This window comes from Falco peregrinus, chromosome 8, assembly GCF_023634155.1.
Source record: "Falco peregrinus isolate bFalPer1 chromosome 8, bFalPer1.pri, whole genome shotgun sequence".
Lineage (NCBI taxonomy): Eukaryota > Metazoa > Chordata > Aves > Falconiformes > Falconidae > Falco > Falco peregrinus.
In genome coordinates this window covers 22,313,171-22,336,042 of record NC_073728.1, presented here as the reverse complement: position 1 = coordinate 22,336,042, position 22,872 = coordinate 22,313,171, and the positions used below count along the sequence as shown (strand labels likewise).

The following is a 22,872-nucleotide window of genomic DNA, read 5'->3' as shown; positions in this document are numbered from 1 at the left end:
TTTTTGTTATTCAAAGAGATAATTTACCAGATCACTGCTGTGCTTGCTTTGCTGAATAGTCAACAAAGAGCAGAGTAATCTTGTCCAGAGCGCATGATTTTGAAGGAGGTCATTAGTCTTCACACATTTAACTAGAAGCAGCTGCCCAATATGCTTTTTCTCTTGAGATGTCTGAAAATCAGCAAGATTTTCCCATCCTTTACATCCTTACTATGGTAGTCAAGTTTTGGAAAGTCCACACTTTCAACGTGAAGTGTTTGAAATAACACTGCATGTTTATAACTGGAACTGAAGCTCAGAAACTGGAGGTTCAGATTTCTGTGAAGTGTTGCAGCCAAGTGTCACGCTGTGCAGGAAGCCCTTGCTAGGACTAGGCAAATTATAAACTAAAGATTGACATGGCTAGTGGGAATCAGGCATCATAGACCTGAAGTCTGTAAGTGTCCCTAATACACACCTTAAGATGTCCGGGAAGTGCTGGGAGAGATTGCCAGCACAGTGATAAGTTATCTAGCAAGTGTTAGACCCTGAGACCTGCTTTACAGCTGTGGCATTTTGTGCTGGTGTTGGGGATGTGTCCATCCATTCACATATACGTTAGGTGACAGCCACTTTAGATTGAACCTTGTCTGAGTCCTGCTCTGTAGAGTAGTACTGGCCCAGTGTGCTGAAAGAAAGGTAAAAATCAAAGCAAGTAGATCTGGAGAAGAGGGAAAGGGAAGAGGGCTGCACAGTAGCTTCTGTTGTCGGTGTCTGCTCCCTTGACGCTGAATATTGAGCTAATGAGGGCACCAGGTTACAGCTGTGGGTGACGTTTATGGCTGGGATGGAAAAAGATCAGCGCAGACTTGTGAAGGCAGAGGGATTGTATATTACAGGAATGCAGCAGCCAACATGGTGCTGTGTGCTCTCTGTGTCACAGATGGAGTGGTTACACTGGTGATCTCTCTGCCTCTCCTCTCCCTTAATCAACAAAAGAACACATTTATTTGCATATGCAAATGGTTCAGTGTGGTGTATATGATCTTCGATTTTTAAGACCATCTTATTTCCAGACCAAAGCCTTGGTTTATATACTCCTAATGGTTACCCTTACATACACCTATAACCACAGAGTCCAGAGGCAGTTTCAGGTCTCAGCTGTACTGTGGGCATTGCACGTGGGAGTCAGGGTTAGCAGGAATTAAGTGTGGGACATACGAGCTTGTTTCTCCCAAATCCTTTTTCTCTATGAAACAGCAATTCCAGATCTTCACCCCCATTAGTTTGCATGTCAGCAAAGATGAGTCACTGGAGTGGCAGCAGGCCAGGAAGCATAGTTTTGCTCTCCTTTGCTGAATATTCAAAATAGCAAAATTTGATGCCTGATTGATATTACATAAATATGCAAATTTTTCTAGCGTAAAAGCTGAGAGGTATAAAATTGGTGTGCATGTAATGTAAAAGGAAGACTGTAATTTATAAGAAAACTTCCCCCACACTGTAAGGCAAATATACAAGACAGGCTTCCAGAGACATCGCTTATGAAACACTGGCATACTGTTGTGCTTGGCTTTGCACAAATGCCATTTAATTTTGCATAAAGGTGCTAATAAAGAATTCAGAATATATCAAATGCTGTTGTTTGAAGGTTGTTTAGCAGTGGGCCTAAGACAAAAGAAAATGGCAATTAGGTATATATTTAGCAATCTTTCGGCAGGCATCTGGAGTTCATTTCAGCAATAATTCAAAAACCCCAGGACACTTTCTCCCTCCTGCTGCTAAGTGAATGTAGGAGTAAAGCTGCTATTTTCACTGACAAGACATTTTGTTTGTGAAATTCTCCCACTTGCACATAATCACTGTTCTAGCAAATTACAACATAAAGCACAACTCTCCATGAGTCAGGGGGAACATGATGCCTTCTCAGGTGATACAGGATTGTAGGGAGAATGAAAGCAACCTCAGACCAAAGAATTGATATAAATTATGTGAGCCTTTGGCTAGTCTAATCAGGCTGGGGAAAGCAGTTATCTCAAGCCTTTCTTCATTTCAGTAAGCCTTGCGATTCCTCTTCCTTGGGGCTGAAATGCTGTTTTTTGCATGGACACAGTCTTACCACTGTTGATAAAGGAATGGTTTGCTTTTGCTGTTTTGTTTTTCTTGCAATATCCAGAAAGAGAAACACCATGGGGTCATAATATTTATTAATAATGTTTTGAGGTGTGCGGAGGACAAGCAGGCATCTTCCGTTCCAGGAGACATGAGTGAGGAAGGTGATGCACTGCATTTTCCAGTCTTTGCTCATTGCTAGCTGTAGAGTTCATGTTGTGAGAACCATGAAATTCCTCAAGTCTGGGCTGTACAGGAGACCCAAGGCTACTCACTTACTTTGCTTATTCTTCTGAAGTACACACTTTTTTGACAGGGCAGTTTGAATAAATCTAATGCTGTGAAGTTTGGTGTCTGAAGCCGGTTTCACAGAATGACCATAAACTAAGGGTATTTCAGAAGCTTCAGTGGCAGAAAGGTGGTTGGGATGAAAGGAGATAAAAGGTTACTAAACTTGTTCATCATTTTAAAAAATAGCTTCAGGTAACTGCAGGTAAAGGTGTAACTTCTGGTTGTGAACAAAGAAGGTTCCCAGAACAGCTAGGCTGATGTTTACTAGGTGAAGGCACCGAGCTGCGTAAATTCAGGTTCTTTCAAGTTGCTCTGACTGGTACTGCAGTTGTTTTTCACTACTTTTGATTATTTTTTATAATCGATTATATTGTACATGAGAGATAGAATACAGTGGGTTTCAAGGAAGTGTTGCTGACAAGTATTTTTGTCAAAAGGCAAGGAAGCAGGGAAACAGCATTGGCATTCGTGCAGCCTGTGAGGTCTCAACATGCTCATATTGCATATATGCACTGACAAATGTAAAACAGTGGCTTAACAGTACAAATATAAACGAAAGCCTGACTTAAGCTGATTATAAAGAACAGAGGTCATGTTTTGCATGTGCTGTCCCCAAAAATCTCATTTAGGTAAATTTGTTATAATTCAACCAGTCTGTATGTCTTCCTGTCCTTGATCTCTTCAGACACTGTCAGTACCTTGATTACTGCACCACTGTCTGTGAGGACAGACAGTCAACCACTTTGGTTAGTTGGTATGGTCTTGTTTAATGTTGGTAGGTATATCTTAACTGGATCTTCCATTTGTAAGTCTAGAAAATTTCTGTCAAAAAAAAAAAAAAGCTGGTAAAAATAATTCTTACTGTTACAACTCAAAGCTGTCTCAGGTACATGTCTCCTCACCACCTGCAATGTATGGCGCTAAATGGGATTTTTATGCCAACAAATTGTATATAAGCAGAGGTCTTCCAGTTCTTAGAAGAATAACTTTGTTCCTTGTTATCCTTTCATTTTCAAAGCTCATGAGAGTACACACGGTTTGGCTCGTGGCTGATTTTTAATTGCTCTTTTATGGTAATGAATATCTATCTGCATGAACCAGACAAGCATGGCATGACCCTTGCTGAGTTAAGGTTAACTTATGTTCATCATTGTGTACTGTAATGAACCCTAGTTCCTTATTGCCAGTCTTTCTCTCATCTCTGTATGACTAGCTGAAGAGCTCTTCCAAGTTTCATCACTGGTTGAACAACAGTGTGGGATATAGCCATGCCATTAATGCATACGCTGGGTCTCCAAATAGTGATCCAGTACTGCCGGTTTGCACTGTTCTCTCTCCTTTCTTTTATCCTGGAATCAGCTTCAATCTGAGCAAAATTGCAGCTTTATTCATGAATAGGGCAGCAGAAAGCCTGCATGACTAGCAGCTGCTGCAAAGATTTGCTGAACCGCTCTCTTTCCTAGCTTTGTTCCTTTTCTATCTGCTACTGACTGGTTTTGTGCATTTCTTAACATGCAGGGAAGCTGAGTTGTCATCTTTCATACCGGTTTTCTTGGCACATTTTCTCCAGTTTGGCCCTTGAAGCATGTGTGTTGTGGGAAGGCAGCATGTGAACCCTAACAGAGTCACCCTGCTTTATTCCTCTGGACATATTGTAAAACAGACAACTCAAACCTACCCTAACAAAGGATCCTGCTTTGTCAAAGCAATACATAGGCACTAGTTAAAGCAAGAATCCTGGTCAGTTACTTGGTATGGTAAGAATTTAGGTAGTCAGATAAATCCCAACTGCCTAAACCTTGTCTGGACTCTGAATGAACATAGTGTTTTGTGATGGTTTTAGTTGCTGACCCTAGATCCTGAAGTTGGTGAAAACCTTTCTAGCCTGGCCAGTACTATGTATAGAGCTGGACAAACATCTCTAATTGTTCTACAGTAAAATAACTTTTTTGTTAGGAAAATAGATGTCTTCTGACACTGTTTCAAGCTCATTTTGCTCAGAAAATTGTCTAAACCAGAGCACAGTCTAAGTTGTTTGTGACTGGCAGATACTGAAGGAATAAATTATGATTCTGATACTTGATTCCTTATGTTATTCATGATGTCACTGAGTGGATGCTGTAGAACTAACAAAAATTATCTAATGTGCTTATATTTCAGGCTGTTTGTAGTTTCAGCAGGCAACTTATAACCCGTCAACTTATCAAGAGCATTTAATAAAAAGTTTTTGGCAAGGTGACTACAGTATATTTGAAGACCTCATAGACTCCTATTAATGGATTTAAAAGAAAGTTTAATTAACTAAGTCTCCATAATTGCTCACAACTCTTGTCTTAGCTCTTTAATAGAGCGTATATAATGTTGTCATCCCATCTGCTTTTGACAAAACATTATCTGATGTTGTCCTTTCTAATGCCTGGTTATTTTATTTCCTCAAATCGTTTACAGTGCTTGTGAACTCAGGCCTCTGAGTACTGCATGAAGCAAAGCTGAAGTCTTTGGAGTGCCGAGTTAATACCTATCCAGCTATTTACAGGGAAGCTATAAGAAATGGAAAGGTTACAGGTGTCATTCACTATTGTGGGTTTGCAGTGTAAATAACAAAAAGTGGCATTTGCTCAGTGTTTCTGTTTTCAAGACTTTCTTGTGATCATAACAGGAAAAAATTATATGAAAAAGGATTTCATCAGACTTCCAAAGCTGATTCTTATCCTCATTTTTAGTTCCTACCGACTGTATCCCCTGTGTCTGTAATAATGCTTTCTGTTGTCAAGGATTGTTCAGTCAGTGTTCTCACATTGTTGTTTATGAAATATGTCCTTTCTAAAACCTGTGCTTTGATTAGAAACAGGACAGAAACCTGTGCTGTGGCATTTCTTTTGCTCAGAATTGAAAAAAATTATCTAAAACGATCAAAAAAACCTGATGGATGTAAATGTTTCAGGGGAAGGGAAGCAGCATCGGTGTTTTTGTTGTGGTCAAACATTGTCAGCCACTTCTAGATCAGCTTAGCAAGGCATGGTGGCTGGAGGATGTGGGTGACCTGGGAGGGCTGAACTGAGGGTTGCTTCCACCATGTTAGTCACCTTCCCATATAAGTTGCTTTGTAGTCAGCTGAAGTTCTCCACGTCTCCTCTGAAGCCTGCACCACTTGAAGGAAGGAGGGGAGGGAAAAGGCTGACAATGGGGATTTGCAGTTTGACTGGGTTATTTCCTAAAAGAGAGAGGTGTGAGGAAAATTTGCCCCAAAGTACATCTTTGAAGCATTGCCTGCTCTGTGGAGGGGAGAGCTGTGTTGGTATGGTAGTACTACAGAGCCCATACGAATGCTGACAGTCTAGGTAGCTGTAGATAGTTTGAGGATGTGCAAACGTTCTGCCTCTTCTCAACCCCTTTTCTCTTAGAGGCTGTATCTGTAGCACCAGGATTTGCTGTTAGTGACGTGTATTGTCTGTGGCTACAGAGTCATTATAAAAGCAGAACAATGCTAGTGGTTCACCGCGAGCTGTTGATGTACGTGGGACATAAAAATCATAGCTGTACAAGAGCATGGGAGTGCGATAGCTTCCAGCTTGAAATAGTAAATGGCTTTTGAACTCCGTGATCAACAGCCATAATGCAGCTAGGGTCTCATTAGTGCTCAGCTAGGAGGAGGTCATTGTGGCTGAACACTGGGAGAAACCCAGCACCCGTGCAAGTGAGCACGTTCTGTTGGTTTCATCAATGTTGCATCATGGCTGAGTTTGACTTATAATAGCTATGAAAGTAGAGATAATTATTAAGAAATTTGGATTAAACTGAAAACTGTTTAAGGCTGATTTCCCAGACTTTGGTGTGAAGGAAATTCTTACGATGTTTGTGGGGGCAAAATGGTGCTTATTTTTTGCCCTCTCCATACACATCTTTTGGCATTTCTTCCACAACTGGACCATAATACTTCAGTCATTTGTTTGAAAGATGAGTCCTTGGCAGACACTGTGCCACCACACTTTCTTAAGCTGCGAGAGTTTTATGGATTTTAAAATTATTCCATTAGTCTAGGGACAAGTTCCCAGGATTAGACCCATGAATATGAAGTGTGGTACCCCTACTATTGATGGTATGTAGGCCACCTGAAAGACATTGAGTACCTGGCAGAGAACTGGCTGCAGCTGTTCTGTGATGTTTTGTTGGCTTTTGAGCTAATTCTGTTTAGTTCCTGTGATTACAGAAAGTTTGGGTAATCTTTTCCTCCCGAAATGTCTGCCATGGCATATAGCTAAACACAAGGCAGTCAGTGTGTGCCCCAAAAGCAAGAGGAAGAAATATTCCTTGAGCAGAGCACTGCACTTATTTTCAGTCAGCAAAAAAAGGCATGGGGAAGGCTGTTTTGTTCTCTGATACCGTTTTGCAAAGATTGGAAACTGGCCTCCTATCGTTTACAACAATTGCTTTTGCTATTTGGAGAATAACATGAACTCCAGGCAAATGGATGTTGATATGTGTTCTCTCTTGCTCATATGAAAGTTTTATGTGTGCCTGGAGTTTTTCAGATTTGCAACTGTCATTCTTAGCATAACGTAGTTTCTCTGTGCCTGTGTGTTATGATTACAGACCTTTACACAAGGATTTTGCCAGAACACGTTATTGATGCAACATTTTGCTAAGTATAATTACATTCTGCTAGGAAATTTGAATTCTCTCCATATCCTAATGTCTACTGCAAGACTCTCCTGAGATTTGAACTTGGGTTGTGAAGGTGTCTCTGACCTTGCATTCTTGGTTTTTTTCTATCCACAAGAGTGGAAATACTATAATTCATACCAGTGGCTGAAAAATCAGTTAATGGGCAGTAACTATTGATGAGAAGGAATTGAGTGAAGAGAAAAGCACAGCTGAACCCAGTAAAGCTTGATTAGAATTGTCTCTTTTACAGTACCTCAAACATGAATAATTTCCTGCCTGTTCTATCATTTTAGTTAATTGGAAATCCTATCGATCTACGCAGGACTTAAAATAACACAGTCTCAGTGGCAGGGCTGTGATTTCTGCGAAGAGGTATTGTTCTCAATTAGTATTAGGACAGAAGTCACCCATCTCTACAGCAGCTGAGCTTGTATTGGCACCATGTTAGGAAGTACTCTGATGTGGGTCTGGTATGGTTGAGCAGAACTCCATGTGATGCTGAGCTCACTGATAAAACTGAAGTGTGTGGATTTAATGTTTCTCTGAATACTGGCTCAAGAGTTTGTATCCCTTCTGTTGCTGCATTTTATGGAGATCTTTCATCAACTTACTGTCTAAAAGAAGAGAGTAATGAGCATCACCAACCAAAAAATCTGAGGAACCAGTCTGAGATTGTTGAAAGACCATCTCTCTCTCCCCATTGTTCATCCATCCCTGTTTCATTGGTGCTGTGTGGGCAGCTGGTTCATCTGACTCTTCTCCATTCACAGTGGACCTCTGCTGCTCCTCTCATAGTTGCCAGGCACAAACGAGTAACATAAATCCTACTCTGGGGGACCAAAAACCCAAGAGACAGCAGGATCTGAAAAGGGAAACCAGCTTGTTCTTCCACTCAGCAAAAACCAAGAAGCATCTGTTCAATGCAGAACAGTGATGTAGACACAGCAGCTGGCTGAGCTGAAACTCAGAAGAGGAAGAAGTTGGCAGTACAGCCTTTTATGTACTGGATTTGCTATAATTATTTAGCTGTGCTGCAGCTTGAGGGCTCCAGGACATGCAAGTGCTATAAATCAAAGTGTCTTCAGTTTAATGACTAATTTGCATGTAATTTCATACCCTTCTCAGGGAAAAAGTTGGGTAACTCATCTGAAGTCTCTCATGCAGAAACATCTGTGTGTCAGGTCACCTGTTGTGTAAAGTTAGTTTAGCATTGTCATTATAAGTAACTAGGATAGCCTAGGATGTGAAGTCCTATTAGATTTCAATCAAGTTCTTAATCCTAGAGATAAATACTGACTACTGATGGAACGGAGCTGGTGTTGTCCTATGGCTCATCAACAAGTGGACATATGTGTGCTTTCACACTCCACTGCTGCTTCATTTTTCTGTGAATCTTGGTGATATTTTTTTCTACCTTTCAGTTTTATGGCATCTTTTAAGCAAGTAGTCCATGGTGTTTTATAAACAAGTAATGGATTAATTCTCCCAGCATCTTTACATGCAGACAAGATATACCAATACCTTGTGCCTATCCTTAACAAAAAGTAAACTATGTAAAGAAATTTGAAATTTTTTTGTATCACATAATAAGTTAATAGAACAGCTATATCCAGAATTTAGAATTCCTGACTCTTTGTTCTCTGCTCTTGGTCACTTTTTACCATGTATAATGGAGAATAAACTACTATATTTTGGGGCAGAAGTAAGTGCAATTCTTTATTTTTTAAAAGAAAATTTTTAAAAAGCAGAGACTTTGAAGCATCACCAGCAATAGCATTGTCAGATTACTTGCACTAAATAGGATCTGAATTTCATTAATACCCACCTAGATGTAATTATCTGTTTGCTCTGTAATGATGGGTATGTCCAGTGCAGCTGGTTATGGTGCAAAATAGAATACTGTTGTCTGATATACACTTGGCAAAGGAGATAGACATTTATTCTGAATTATTTAGATAAGCTGGTATCATTTTTTTCTGTCCTTCGTTATATTTTGAGACTTCTAGCTATTGTACTGTGATAACATGCCCTTCATTCAGCATGTTGCACACACAGTATGTTGGTCACTGGACAGTGCTGCAGAAGTTAAGGCAACTTGCAGTACCAGTCATTCCAGCTGCACAGTTTCTGCTCCCATTGGATGTGATAATAGCACCCATTACCCTGCTATGCTTCATTCTGCAGCGTTTATCATACATTTCCTGCCTGTCTGGAAGAATGCCTACTCTTTCCACATGGCCTTCTTTCTCACCTCTTTTCATTCCTCTTGGGATTGTTTCAGAAGCAAACACAGTACATTTTTGCCAATTCTCAGTCAAATATAAATAAGCATTTTACTCTTCTATCCATCCATCCCTCTATCTCTCTTCCTTCATCTCCCTTTTCTCCTTCCATTCCCAGTGCAAGACAAGTGATCAGCTTGCCAAGAATTAGTAACTGTTCCCCAAGAGCCTGGCCTTTTGCCCACTAAGCTGAGGGGAGTGTAAGCTCATCTGAGTCAGTGTATGGGCCTGTTGCCCATAGCCTCTCAAGTGCTGCTTTGCTGGCTAGGTAAAGAGTTAGACAGTAGAGTAAAACCCCGTGTTACCATTGATGTGATGCAGCTGATTCTTTAGTAGTTGTTGAAAATGTGTTAATTTTATTCTGAATGTTCAATTAGAGTGGTAGTACAGTAAGTACAGCATTACCTCTCCCAGTGGCTGAGATATTGTGGCAGCATTCCTGAAAACCTAGCACAGATCTCTGTAAGAGTAGACTGGATGTCAAGTGGTGAATTTGTTTTCGTTTGCCTTCTTTAGCCACACTACTTAATTCAAGATCTTAAACTGAGAGCTGTACACAGCCAGGCGCACAGCCCCGCTTGGGATGCATTTAACGAGGGAAAAATACCTTTCTTGAGATTGTGTGGCTTTGTCCAGCTATCAAAATCTTTCAGAAAAATTGCTAACCTATTTTCAAAAGCGGAAGTGAACGCTTTGTTCCAAATTGCAGAGACCTGAGAAATGCTGACCAACGTTTTCTGAGAGGTAGAGCACTTGCAGCTTAATTTCTCCCTGTGAGAACAAGTCCAGATGTTTCAAGTCAGATAGCCAAGAATCACATTTCCCACCATTCATCATGAAAAGATGGGATTTAACCACTGGAAGAGCTTTGAAAAATTCCAGCAAGCATGTCTGCACATTTAAGTGCCTGAATGCCTTTTTGAGTATTTGAACCTAAGATTTATTTGCACATACATCCTATAGGCACTTTCTCCTTTGTGTAATCCATTCTCATGCTGTTTTTTCCAATCCCTGTTATGTGTGTAGTTGGTTAAAAAGCTTCCATTGAATCCTTTCAGCTGTGGAATTGGTGGAAAGTTGCCTAACCTCTCTTCTTTCCCTCCCTTCCTCGGTCTCTGCAAGTAGAATTTCTCTGTATTCTGCCCACTGACCTTAGGATTTTTCCCCCATTTCAGACTTTTGACTTGAAATAATATGATTTATTCTGAGAGAGAAAGTTTATTTTCTTTCCTTCATTTTTTCTATGTTTTTTCTATATTTTTCATTCGGCATCTGCTCAGCCCTGTGTGCTTAGACAGCCTTAGCTCCATCTGCACACCTAGTCTGCACGTCAGGTCACTGACCCCTCCTAGCATTGCTGAGCAATTAGTGAGACCCTTTACGCAGCTGTAATGGAGAGTTCCAGTCTTGTCCTTAGTTTGCCAGAACGAGCAGGTTAGGAAGAGGTCTGCTTTTTCAATGAAGACCTACTTCCCATATCTAATACAGAGTAGATGACTCATTTGCATGGTGAAACTGCTTTTGGAACCAGAAGCACTCTTTTTTTGTTGTTGTTCTTGATGTCTTCCTGATATTTTGAACTTCTGCAAGAACAGACCATCTGCATCTTTAATGCTGCTTTTTTGACTTGACTGCTATGGAAGTCCCCAGGATTAAATTTGGTCCAGTGAATGAACATAGAAACAGAAACCTGTAGAAACTGCTTTTACAATTCTGGAGCATATAAAATTTTAGATGAAAAAAACCCAAACAGTTGGATATAAACAATGGTAGCTTTACATACAGGAGTTGTTGATTTCAAGTTTGAATTTCTTATGGTAGTTAGAACTGAAATAAGTACTGGTGAAGTAAAACAGTGCTGACTACAGTTGTGGCTTGATATGCGCGAGAGCATCTCCTTGAATTATAAAGTGGGGTATTGCTGTGCTGTTTACAGCTACCATTGGCAGAACAAATTACACAAAGCTGAGACTGAAGAGTTTTAGCTGACAGAAGCAGTAGTATGAGGCGGGGGTTGCAAACGGGGAAATAGTTTCTTTTTCTGATGTTCACTCCATAAACAGAAGACAGCGTAAAAACACAGCTGTATAGTAAGGTAATAGAACATCTTTTTCTCAGTAAATTATGAACCAAGCTTGCAGTTTAGTGTAAGAAGGCAAAAGTAAAAAGGTACAAAATTTATTATGAAATGCCCTACAGTATTAAGGCCGGTATGCTAGAAATCACCAGTTGATTTTTGATGGTTTATAGACATACATCATTTACCACTAAATGTTGTATTCTGGGTTTGCTGTCTGTACATAGTTCTTAGTAGTACTACTTGAGCTGATCTTTATGTTGTTGGAAAGGACTGTGGCAAATGTCATTGCTTATTAAGAAGCTGAGCCCAATATCCTTTAAGTTTTCAAGCGGGAGCTGTGCTGCTCTGAAGCCCTCCTGACAGTAGTACCTCAGCTACAGCTCTTCCTTCAGGCCGAGCTGGTGCAGCCACCGCGCTGTGCAGGCCTTGGCTTGGTTGAATGTGCCATCTAGTGGCTAGCGGCTGGTAGTTAATTGAAAAAAGAAAACTTAAAGCCAATGGACTTTTTCATGAATTTTTACACCAGCAGGGAAAACGGATGGAGGTTGACAAATCCTTACGTTGCCTTCTTTTTCTCCCCCTAACAGGCATTCATAAATCATCATTTGTTTCCAAAAGCTCCCTTGTTTCTGCTGGGTTTTGTCCACTCTGTTCTCAGGCTGTTTGCTGAGGTCTAGATTGAAATTATCTGCTATGGCGGAGTATTTGGACAGAATAGTTACACAAAGCTTCTGAAGTCATATTCTAACATCACTGTTACCGCCTGCATCTGAAGTGTTGAGTCTCAATAACTTGATTCACATGTCTAGAACTGGCATTTCACAGAATCACAGAGTGGTTGGGGTTGGAAGGACCTCTAAAGTTCATCTAGTCCAACCCCCCTGCAATGAGCAGGGACACCTTCCACTAGATCAGGTTGCTGAGAGCCCCATCCAGCCTGACCTTGAATGTTTCCTGGGATGGGGCATCTGCCACCCCTCTGGGCAACCTGTGCCAGAGTTTCACCACCCTCATTGTAAAAAATTTCTTCCTTATATCTAGTCTGAATCTACCCTCTTTTAGTTTAAAGCCATTACCCCTCATCCTATCAAACACGTCCTACTAGAAGCTTTGTCCCCATCTTTCTTATAAGCCCCCTGTAAGTATTGAAAGTCTGCAATAAGGTCTCCCACTCCTGGTTGCCCTCAAGTATCACTCTTGTCCACCTGTCCTTTATGTAACTGCTAAAACTTGCTTTTGCTTGTGCATGAGCAGTGTGCAAACGATTTTCTGCAAAAAGTGGCCATCAGTACCTTAGTGGTTAGTGCAGGCACCCAGGATATTCAAGACCCAGAGTTAACCCCTTTGACTGGTTGATTATTTTGACTTTGGATTCCTGTTGGTGCTGAGGTTTCCACTAATAAAAGTTGGGACACTCAGCCAAAGCCCCCACCCCTCCACCCCTCGCCTTCTTAGAAAACCCTATTAGAGGCTGAATCCTGCCAAAACCCATCAGCTTTGAGACAGGGTTTGGGAGAGAGGCTTCAGATGGGAGTACCTAGGGAGTATCACCCAGCTGTTGGTACACGTTCTTGTTGTGTCACATGGCAGAAGTAGCAACTCATTGTCACAGCCTTGGAACATGGTGTGAAGAACAGGGAAGAAGTTATGTGAGACAACCAACACCTGCCAGCTTTCTAAAAGAAGAGAAGAAAGGCACACTGAGGATCTTTGTTTTCTATATGTGATATTTGCAAAATGAAGTTAAACGCTGAAAGTAACATTTTGATGTTGTTTCTGGAGACACCTGTGTGATTCAGTCTGAGTCACTATTACTCTGAGAACCAACTATCCATATGGATCCCATCTAATCAAGTACTTGTCATCTTGATTTAAAAAGGGCCTCTTTTAGACTGTGGCTTAATTAAAATGTTATTATTTTTCTATCCCTTTCTCTTCTAGGATATTAAACACAACATTGTTTGAACTTTATGAAGCTCTGGGCAATTTTCCTGCCTTGTGGGTCTTCAACGTGCTGCTTGTGATTCTTCAATTTCTGCACTGGTTTTGGTCTTACCTAATCATAAAGACAGCCTACAAAGCTATTTCAAAGGGCAAGGTAAGATAGCATGGTTCTGTTTCAAGTTTTGGGTTTTAACTTTTTTCATATCGGTACAGGGTCACTGACTTTTTGATTACTTTTTCTTTCTAATCCATAACACATTACTGAAGACACACATTGTTTTATGTAAACTTTTCTTTCCTTTCATGGAAACTTTTTTCCACTGCTTCTAACAAATGTCAGATAAGTTAATGTACTCTTTATAGTGATTATATTTATATGTGTTTCCACACTTCTTTTTAATCATCTGGTACACTGAACCAAACTCCATTAGGGAAATTAGATTAAAAAAAAGTAAGCAAACTGCTTTCTTGGAGCTGCCAGTTCTGCTCTTCTTCTTTATAGTAGTTGTTAGCAAAGTGTTCATTTCCCAGCTGGTAGTGGTAGTAATAATAGTATAAATTGAAATTCTGCTGCCTCTGCTGGTGGCAAAGTTACAAATCACAGCCTCTTTTGGGTTTTGGTATTAATGAGGTTTTCCGAGGGGCTATGTACTTTCTTTCTAGGATTCCCACGGCAAGACCATTTGGGATAAAATTTAGTGTCTTGCTGCCATTATTACATTTGACAGGAAGATATAATTCACAGAAATGCTAGCCCCATTACACTTGCTGTGCAAATACGGCACTTAAACTTAAATGGCAGAACTAACACTTACAGCTGATGTAAAGTACAGGCATTTTGCCTTTAAAGAGTATAGCACATGAGTAGATAATTTAGATGTGACCGCCCCCAAAGTGAATGGGATTGTTCTGCAGAAAACTGCTTTCTGTGAATGTACTGGAGAGCTCAGACTTGCTCTGGATGGAGCCCAGAATCTGCCACTCAGTCTGTTTGAAGGACAGTGCATTCACAAACTGTATTTTGCCTGGAAGCTACACTTCAGTCTCCTCTGCTTTTAGTGATTATTAGCCTCAGCAATCCTGTCTGAATGACACCAGTGACTTCAAAGAGTGCTTCATGCTCTCTCTTATTCTGCTTGTTTATCCTTTCCCTTGTGCTGTGCTGGAAGGCTGGGAAGTGGAACCCCTTGCATGTAAGTTTCTTTAAATGTACTATGCAAAAGATTTATTCTGTGCAATACTAGTGTTTGTCTGGGAGGGGCTAGTTAGTAGTTTCTGCTTGGTATTTTTATCCATGGTTTGTGTTTATACATTTAAATGAAGGCCATCTTTAAAGGCCGTTTTTACTTCTTGCCTATGCATTGCCTAATACCAGTCGAAACCGCTTTTGTCTGTAGTATCAGGGGTGCTGTTATGTTACAAAGATACAAAGAATCAAAGAGCTCTGAAAAGGAGGAAGACTCCTTAACCTAAGGAACAGCATTCACCCAGTAAATGGGTATGAACTGTCAGGCAAAAGTCAGCTGGCAATTAGCAGCTTAGCTAATCCAGCAATTAAGGACAGTGTTTCTGAAACAGCTTTCCAGTGACATGATGGGACAGACAGTTGAACTGCTCAAGTACATTTATGGTTCCTGTGATAGGGACTGAAGTGGACTATACCCATGATTTCCCAGCCCTGTTCTCATCACTTGCCTGAAGTCAGAGACCGGAGTTACCTGGTGCAGTGGGTTATGTTTCTGCCAGTACTGCTGTATCCTACTGCCAGCCTGTAGCACCATTCCCTGGAGCCATGTGGCCTCTGGAGAATGAATTGAGGTCAGGCGGAGGAAGTTGGATTGAATAATTTGTCTTATCAGGTCAAAGATAAGCACCCTAAAGGAAGGACAGGAAATAAAGTTGTAGTAGGAGGGCAGAGGAACTGGGGCTAGGTTGAACTTGGGAGCTTGGATTGTTGGTTGCTTTAGTCCGTGCACAACCATTTGCCTTAAGCACTATGCCCTCATTTAAGCATACTACCTTCAGTGCACCAGTGCAGAGTTCTCACCCTGCCTTTGCACGTGGCATATGTGTGTACAGGCATCTGTGTTTGAAGTGAGTCCAGGCAGGCAAAGGCAGAGAAGTGTGCCAGAGCTGAGATTGCCTTCAAAGCATGAAATGAAAAATGTTTGAATTCTCTGATTCTCTTGAACCGAAAATCCCAGTTGTTTCCTTACAGTCACCTACTGCTTGCTTCTTTTTCAAATTCTGCAGGTAGCAAAGGATGACCGAAGTGACATTGAGTCAAGCTCAGATGAGGAAGAAACAGTACCTCGTTCAAAGACCCTGCACAGCCCTATCACCACGAATGGGACAAGTGGTGCCAATGGGACAAATGGGTATCTTACTGGTGGCACTTGCTCAGAGGAGCATTAATCCTTGAGTTCACGAGACATGAACAGAATGAACTGTTTGCTACTGGAAGTAAATTATAAGTTGTGAATGCAGTTTCTTCATATATTTCAGCATCAGAAAAAATTAGGAGTATCAAAGCATTCTGATAGCGCACTGCCATATTTCCTGTTTGTGAATGAAGACAACACACCATTCTGTATATGTAGGCATGCTGTATGTGTATGTAACTGACACAATGGGAGCAGTATTTTCACTTGTACTGTCTTTGAAACTTTATTTATTTTGTATTCTTTCAGGAACTTGTGGACAAAAGGGAATATCCATTCTCAAACTTTATTTCTTGGGATTCTCAGTGGTGGAGAGCATCATGCTCAGATCTCTTCTGTCCATCCCTGTTGCTTTTGCTGAATCTGCTATAAGTAATAGTTGCTTGATTCGTTACTTACAGTAAGATAGAACATAGCTTTATAGATACTAGAGCTGCTTCAGATATTTTTGCTATCTTTGTGTTTTAAAGTGCTGATTTTGAAATTGCCTATCAAATCACAGTGGCCGTTCCTCCAACATAAAGTTTTGAAACACTGAATTGATATTTTAAATAGTAGGTAATGTGGTAAATTAGCAATTCAGGGAAAAAACTGTGGTAATTGTGGGATATTATTTTAGCATAATTTAAAATTCAATTTGGTGGCTAATTGCATTAGAAGTAGACTTGATTTGTGGTGCAAATACCCAAAAGCATTGATGTCAACAGTTAGCATAAACTTATTCTCACTTTTTTTATTTTTTTTTGGCCCTGCAGTTTTTGCTCTCTACAGATTTTAGCTTTTTGCAGAGATTCCATGTTGAAAGGTGTTTGTTCAAGTACACCATTGTGAATCCAGACCTCACTCCTGAAACTGTTCTTGCACGTTCAGATGGATGAGAGCAGGGGTGTAATGGAAAAAACAGCAGATGGAAAGTTCATTGCTTCATCAGACACAGTTCAGTCTAGGTATTGTTCTTATAATTATTGCCACTTTCTTGGTAGGGTGAAGAGAGAGAAGGCAGAATGTCATACATTAATAGAAGTAGTTTATTTTAAATGCATGAAAACTTGAGCAAAATTCACTTAATGTAATTCACAGCAAACTTTTAACACTCAGCAGTATTTCATCACCTCTACAAATAAAATTAAGGGTGTCTGTAGAATAATTTTGCACTCCTTTCTCATCCAAGATTTACAAACTGTGTCCCAAAGAAGACAAATTAACACCCAAAATAAACATCTTTATATACACACTTCTTCCAGTCTCTACATCAAGGCTTGATGTAGTGTGCTAAAGATCATTCAACTCTTGCAGGACACTTCTGTGATTTGTGTGACAGCAGTGCCAAAAGTAGGTGAGGTTTTTGGGTAACAGACTCTATGCAACCTACTGTTCAACAGTATTGTGTATGTGCACACAGAACCAATGTGCTTTTAGACCAAAGACTCATATATTTAAAAAAAAAAAAAAAAAGAAAAAAAAAAAGGAAGGAACAAACCAGGAAAAAAATGTAACCGTGTGTCTTCTATATACAAAGGGATTGAAGTGCTGTGTTCAACTGGAACTCTGAGCCAGGAAAACTTTCTGATTCCTTCCACCTATGCAAATAGCAAAATATAGATGGTTTCTGATGCCGTAAGACATGTTTAAAGACTCTATTTTATACAGACTCCATTAAAGAAAGTTGTGTTGCCACTTCTTTCTTTTGAAAAACTGAGATTTGTCCTATTCTACTGGCCACTCTTGAAAACTTGTAAAACCTTACTGTCCATAAAGACACTTCTGTCTTAGCAAAAAATGTGCTAAAAGTAAGGGCAGAATGGCATGAATTAAAATAGTTCCTCCACTTAGTAGACAATAAAGGTAAGAAAACTGAAAAATTGTAAATCATGGAAGGAGAGCTGTCGGTTTTACTACCCACAGAGCATCTTTTGAAAAAGCCAGGTAACCTTGTAATTCAGCAGCTGCATATTTTATATGTCCATAAGTACATCTGAGGGAGCAAGAGAATCTTAATTAAATCTCGTTCTCCCCCAAAAGTTTCTCTGCCTCTAGTTTTTCCCCATCTGTCTCCTGTGCCTCTGATTTCAGTTATCTGCAGGGTAGGTTATACATGAAAATACACTGATTGCAATAGAAAGTATCCCATTCACAGTATTTGAAGTGGCAGTTGTTTAATAATTACTGTCAAGATGATACCAAGATTTTAAAACAAAAGCATCCTGGGATATATTGAATGGACACTATAATTTCTGAAATCTGACCGGCTAAGATGGTAATTGAGAACAGCAGTTTAAACATACCTCTTTCATGGTGTTGATTACTACCTCCACTGGACCATTTCCCTTCTGGAAAGATGGTTACAAAAATGGCATTCTGGCAAAATATTTTGTCTTACATGGGTACAGAATGTTACTCTGAACTATCAACATACACAACATAGACATCGTTCAATAATACTGCAATGTTGTTGATACCTGGACAGAGAACAGTTCCCAGTAACAATCGCTGTGCAAGAGGCAGGAGACCTTCGGTCCCTGTTGGTCCTCCTCAGCTGTGCTCTGTAGTGTTGATTCTGATGTGCAGTCAAGGCTACAAACCTTGAGGTGATTTGCCATTGCTGGCTACGTATCTCTTAGTTTATCCCCACTGTTAAATAATGCAACTTAAGATTGAAACTCTTCCTTTGAGGTTTAAATTCAGTTGCATCTCTTATGCACTGAAGCATGTAAACAGTTACCATGGTTCAGCTGACTCCCAGTGACTTATTTATTTTCTACAAACCCGGCTTTTGGAGTCCATTCTTAGCAGCCTAGAATAAACTTAATACAGATACGTCTGAAAAAGAGGTGAGATGAGATATTTAAATGACCCATTTGGGTAATGGGATAAGAGTAAGGAAGCATTGAGAACTTCACTAAGCTTTGCTAAACAATCGCTACACTTTCAAGCTACAAGTTTTTTTATGAAAATTAAAAATTCACACAATTTTTTCTGTCATTAGTGGGAAAGGCCAAGTGTTTTAGTGATCATATGTGACGGTGTGTTTTGATTCATTGCTTTAACCAGTGGATGTCAAAACTTTGGCTTCATCTTCCACTCTGCAGAAAGAATGTCATGCAACTATTTCCTTTTTCATTTGAATTTGTTTGCTTCTCTGCTGAAGAGCTTTGCAAGGTGCTTTTGGAGGCCATCAAGTATTTAGAGGATAAATGCACATATTCCAGGAAATTGATTGGAATTATTCACATGCCTCATGGTAATGCAAGATCTTGAAAGGTTCTGTATATTCGTACCTTTTGTAGAATTGTCATTTTAGTCATTTTAGAAATGAGGGTTTGTACTCTATAACCTATTTGTCTTCAACTTCTATGCTCCCCTTTTATAGCACAGTACGACAGTGGTTGAGATGTTGAAGTAGAAAAATGAGGAAATTATACGTAGAGTTTGTTAGTAAATAGTAAGAATCTGTCTTCTTTCCCTAGCCAGCCCAGATTATAGTAAAATAGGATTCCGATCTCCCTTTCTTTACTGTTTCCCATACTGGCATATTTTGTACCAGAAGAAAAATATATGGGGGGAGGGGTGTTTGTGTCATAAAAAACGAAAACCAAACATTGCAGAAAATGGTAGAAATATCTGATCAAACAACAAGGGTGGAAGTTGGAGTCTTTTGGACTTCTATCAATGTTAAATAGTGCTGGTTCTAAAATGCCAAAGTGTCCCATGCTGTTTCCTTGTGGCTATTTTGTAGGTTTTTCTATGTATTATTTATTTTATTCTAGCAGAATTGGAACAGGTATCACAGCTTTCCATATGCTCCTGTCTCAGCATGTGACCATTCTGTCTGATTGCCAATGCCAAATCCTTTTTCTGAGACCCAAGAACATGCACTAAAGCTTTGCTTACAATGAAGTGATTCTTGTCTTAAATCTATATCTGTTTCAGGTGAAAATCACTTGCTGGTTCTGAACAGGACACAACGGTGAAAGCCGTTACCCTCCAGAAAATGTCAGTGATGATTAGCACTGGTTGATTTAGACACGGTGTGCATTTTATGCAGAGTATTCTAGTAGGAAGCCTAATGCCTGTTTCATTCATCTCATATACTGCAGCCTTCTGTATTCTCAGAGAAATATGGGCTACCATTGGTTTTCTACAGTTGATGCTTTGGTATTTTTTTAATCTCTTTGCTATGACTCATTTTTTTATGTCTCCTGTTGTCTACTTCTTGTGACATTTGTGCGAGAGGAGCTATCAAATACTTTTTACCCTTCCTATAATGTAGACCCTATTTAGGTCTAACTTCAGTGTTCTGCAGACTACAGTTGCCTTTAAACCGTAAAGCAAAACCAGTTTGTATTACTTGTTTTGACTGGTTTTGATTTGGAACAGGGAACTAATGGGAACTTCAGTAAGACAACCTTATTCTTTTTTTCTTTTTTTTTTTTGAAAAAGCACTAGTGGAAGTTTGGAAAAGTGGCATATGTGTATAGCCTTTAAATAGTAAAGATTTCTGATTGTAGTTGCAATGAAAACACAGTGTTTTGAGTGTATCTGTACAGAATTCTCAGTCTTTGAAATTGCTTTCAATTTAAAAAATGGAGGAAATACTATGAAATGATGTTTTGGAGCCGTGTCAGTGATCACACATCAAACAAAAGACAAAAATTACTGTTACATGACCTAAAAGATCTGTACAACAAAACCCATTTTCTCGCTTCTGTTGAGCTTCACTCAGCTTCTTGCAGTCCCGGGGTTTAACTTTTATACACGAGCTCTCGTACTGCACTGTGCATGTTGACTGCCTGTTGCAAGTCAGGGTGAGGCAGATGACACTATTTTACCTGTGTTTTCATGACAATCCTGTGCTTGAGCAACTCTTTCAGAAATGCAGTGATGTGTAGGACCTCCACTGTCCCAGATACAGTGATGTGCTAGCTAAAAGTTCTTTCATGTTTAACTGTTATGTAGAACTTTGGGAGTTATTTTGTGTTTAACTTGGTTGGTTTGGGGTTTTTTTAATATGGAAAATAATTGTTCCTCAAAAAATCTCTGGAACCAATCAGTATTGTGGACTATTTTAATTTAGAGACACTTTCATAATAAACATAAGTATTAGGAATGTAGTGTTGGATTTCTTTTCTATGAAATGCAAATGTTTTCCTTTGTTTTAGCTCAAAGATTATCCACACTGCAGACTCCAGCACGCTTAGAGCGGATCCAAGTATGTCTTTGCTGAGTTTGTCACTGTATTTCATGTTATTTCTTGCATGAAACTGTAACAGCACGTGTTAGAAGGACAACTTCTCTTTATACAAATAAAAATATTTTTATTATGAAGAAAAGACATTTTGCTAGAATTTCAAAAGTAAAATTTTGCATGTTAGTCATGTCATATGTCCAGCTGGACCCACTTTGGAAAACCTGTCTTTTTTCAGTCTAGGTGGTCAGAGTTTCTTAAAAGTAGATGTTGACCAGATGTTTTGGGCTAAACTGTCAGTCAGCAGAGCACCACCTACTAACCACTTCTGGAAGTGAGAGAGCAGGCCCACTCTTGTACAGTGGTTCTTCTGAGAAAAAGCTGCAGCTCTTGATTTTGCAAAGAAAGCTGCATCTTCCAGACCTCTAACGTTAAAGCAGACCGAATCTGCTTGCTTATTTATGAGAGGATTCCATGTTTTTTCATTACTGATAAAAAGAAGAGGGGTAAAGGGTGTTGCATTTTTAAAAAAAACAAGGAGCCATCTGTGTGTAGCAATGCGCTAAGCTGGAATTGATTTCATATGCTCACCGAAGTAAAGTCTACAAAATACCATTGTCAGGCAAGCTCTGGTGCAGCATTTAAAGGTGAAAAGGAAGTACTTAGAAATGGGATGCATGAAAAGATTCTTACAACTTCAGCAGAAAATTGAGGCAACGTTTCTCATAAGACAAATACAAATTATGTAGGAATCTTCACACATCAGCTGAAGTTTTGACTCCAGAAGAGAAGTAAACCTGGGGATCTGCACTGTGTTTGAAGAACTAATTACTGTAGTTGTTAATATGCTTCCATGATAATATATAGAGAGATTCTTGTAGTGCTTTTAATATGGCATTTAAATTCTTATTTATTGAAGAAATTTAATTATGTGAAAAATTGCCCAGTTGTATCTCTAATGCCTTTTGCTTCCTATTCCACATATACCCCTCAACTTAGATAGCGCAAGGAAGAGCCACTGTGTACAGAAAATGGCTCAGGATAATGTGAAAAAGAGCAAGAATTCTTTGATGTACTTGCCTTTAAGTCTGCAAAGGTCCCTCTGTACAAGAAACACAGTGGTTCTCAGAAGAAGATGGGAGGTCTGTGCAGTTTTAGAAGAGCTAAAAGGCAGTGTCACAGTCTCCTGTGGTACAGGTGAGTGGAAGAAATCCAAATGTGTAACTGTGTCAGATGGGCAAATTGCTGCATGAGTCAGCATCTCATCATGCTGTGATGGACAGAGGCTGGGAGGTTGTGTGGAGGTATTCCTGCTCCACGCCGTTAGTCCCAGCTCTGCTGCTGTGGGTGGAGGGTTACTGTTTCCCTAATTTATGCTGGTTTTTTGGTCTGTTTTTATGCCCTGTTCCACACCTTGACAGATTTTACGCTACCTACCCGGTCCCTTCCAACCCCAACCATTCTGTGGTTCTGTGAAGTCAGTCAAAGGTCATGTTTCCATATAGGAAGTTATCCATCAGTCATAAAACTGGTGAGTCAATAGCAATTAGCATTGTTCAAAATGCTGTGACTGAAGAGGAAGGAAATAATTAACATTGATTGTATCTTCTTTCAATTGATCATTTCAGTGCATAGGCACTTAAAAATACATATAAGTTCATATGAAAAACAACCATGCACTTGCATGACTAACACAATTTTTAGCATAGTCTGTCAGTTTCCCTAACAACTTTTAAACCTGTTGCTCCATTAGGCCAAATTTGAAAAGGAGAAGCTATTCTTACAGGGTACTAAAAAGCAGCAGCCAGGTAAAGGAGAGAGCCACAGATCCACGCTCTGTACCGGAGGAAGGGCAGGCAGAGTGCAACTGGTGTCCTGCAGCTTTAGTAGCAG

The 22,872-nt window shown here is 39.8% G+C and overlaps 1 protein-coding gene across 2 annotated transcripts in view; it reads left to right on the top strand.

Moving 5' to 3' along the window:
- The window catches only part of CERS6 (ceramide synthase 6), a 128,319-nt gene extending 107,414 nt beyond the window's left edge, over nucleotides 1-20,905 (top strand). Inside the window, exons 9-11 of one of the 2 annotated variants that reach the window (XM_013298870.3) lie at nucleotides 13,351-13,507; nucleotides 14,523-14,546; nucleotides 15,607-20,905. In XM_013298870.3, coding sequence (XP_013154324.1) covers nucleotides 13,351-13,507; nucleotides 14,523-14,546; nucleotides 15,607-15,768 — 343 coding nt within the window. In that variant the 3' untranslated portion in view covers nucleotides 15,769-20,905. The remainder of the gene's footprint in view (nucleotides 1-13,350; nucleotides 13,508-14,522; nucleotides 14,547-15,606) is intronic. The other variant, XM_055813111.1, reaches the window with a different exon arrangement.
- The last annotated feature ends 1,967 nt before the right edge of the window (nucleotides 20,906-22,872 follow it).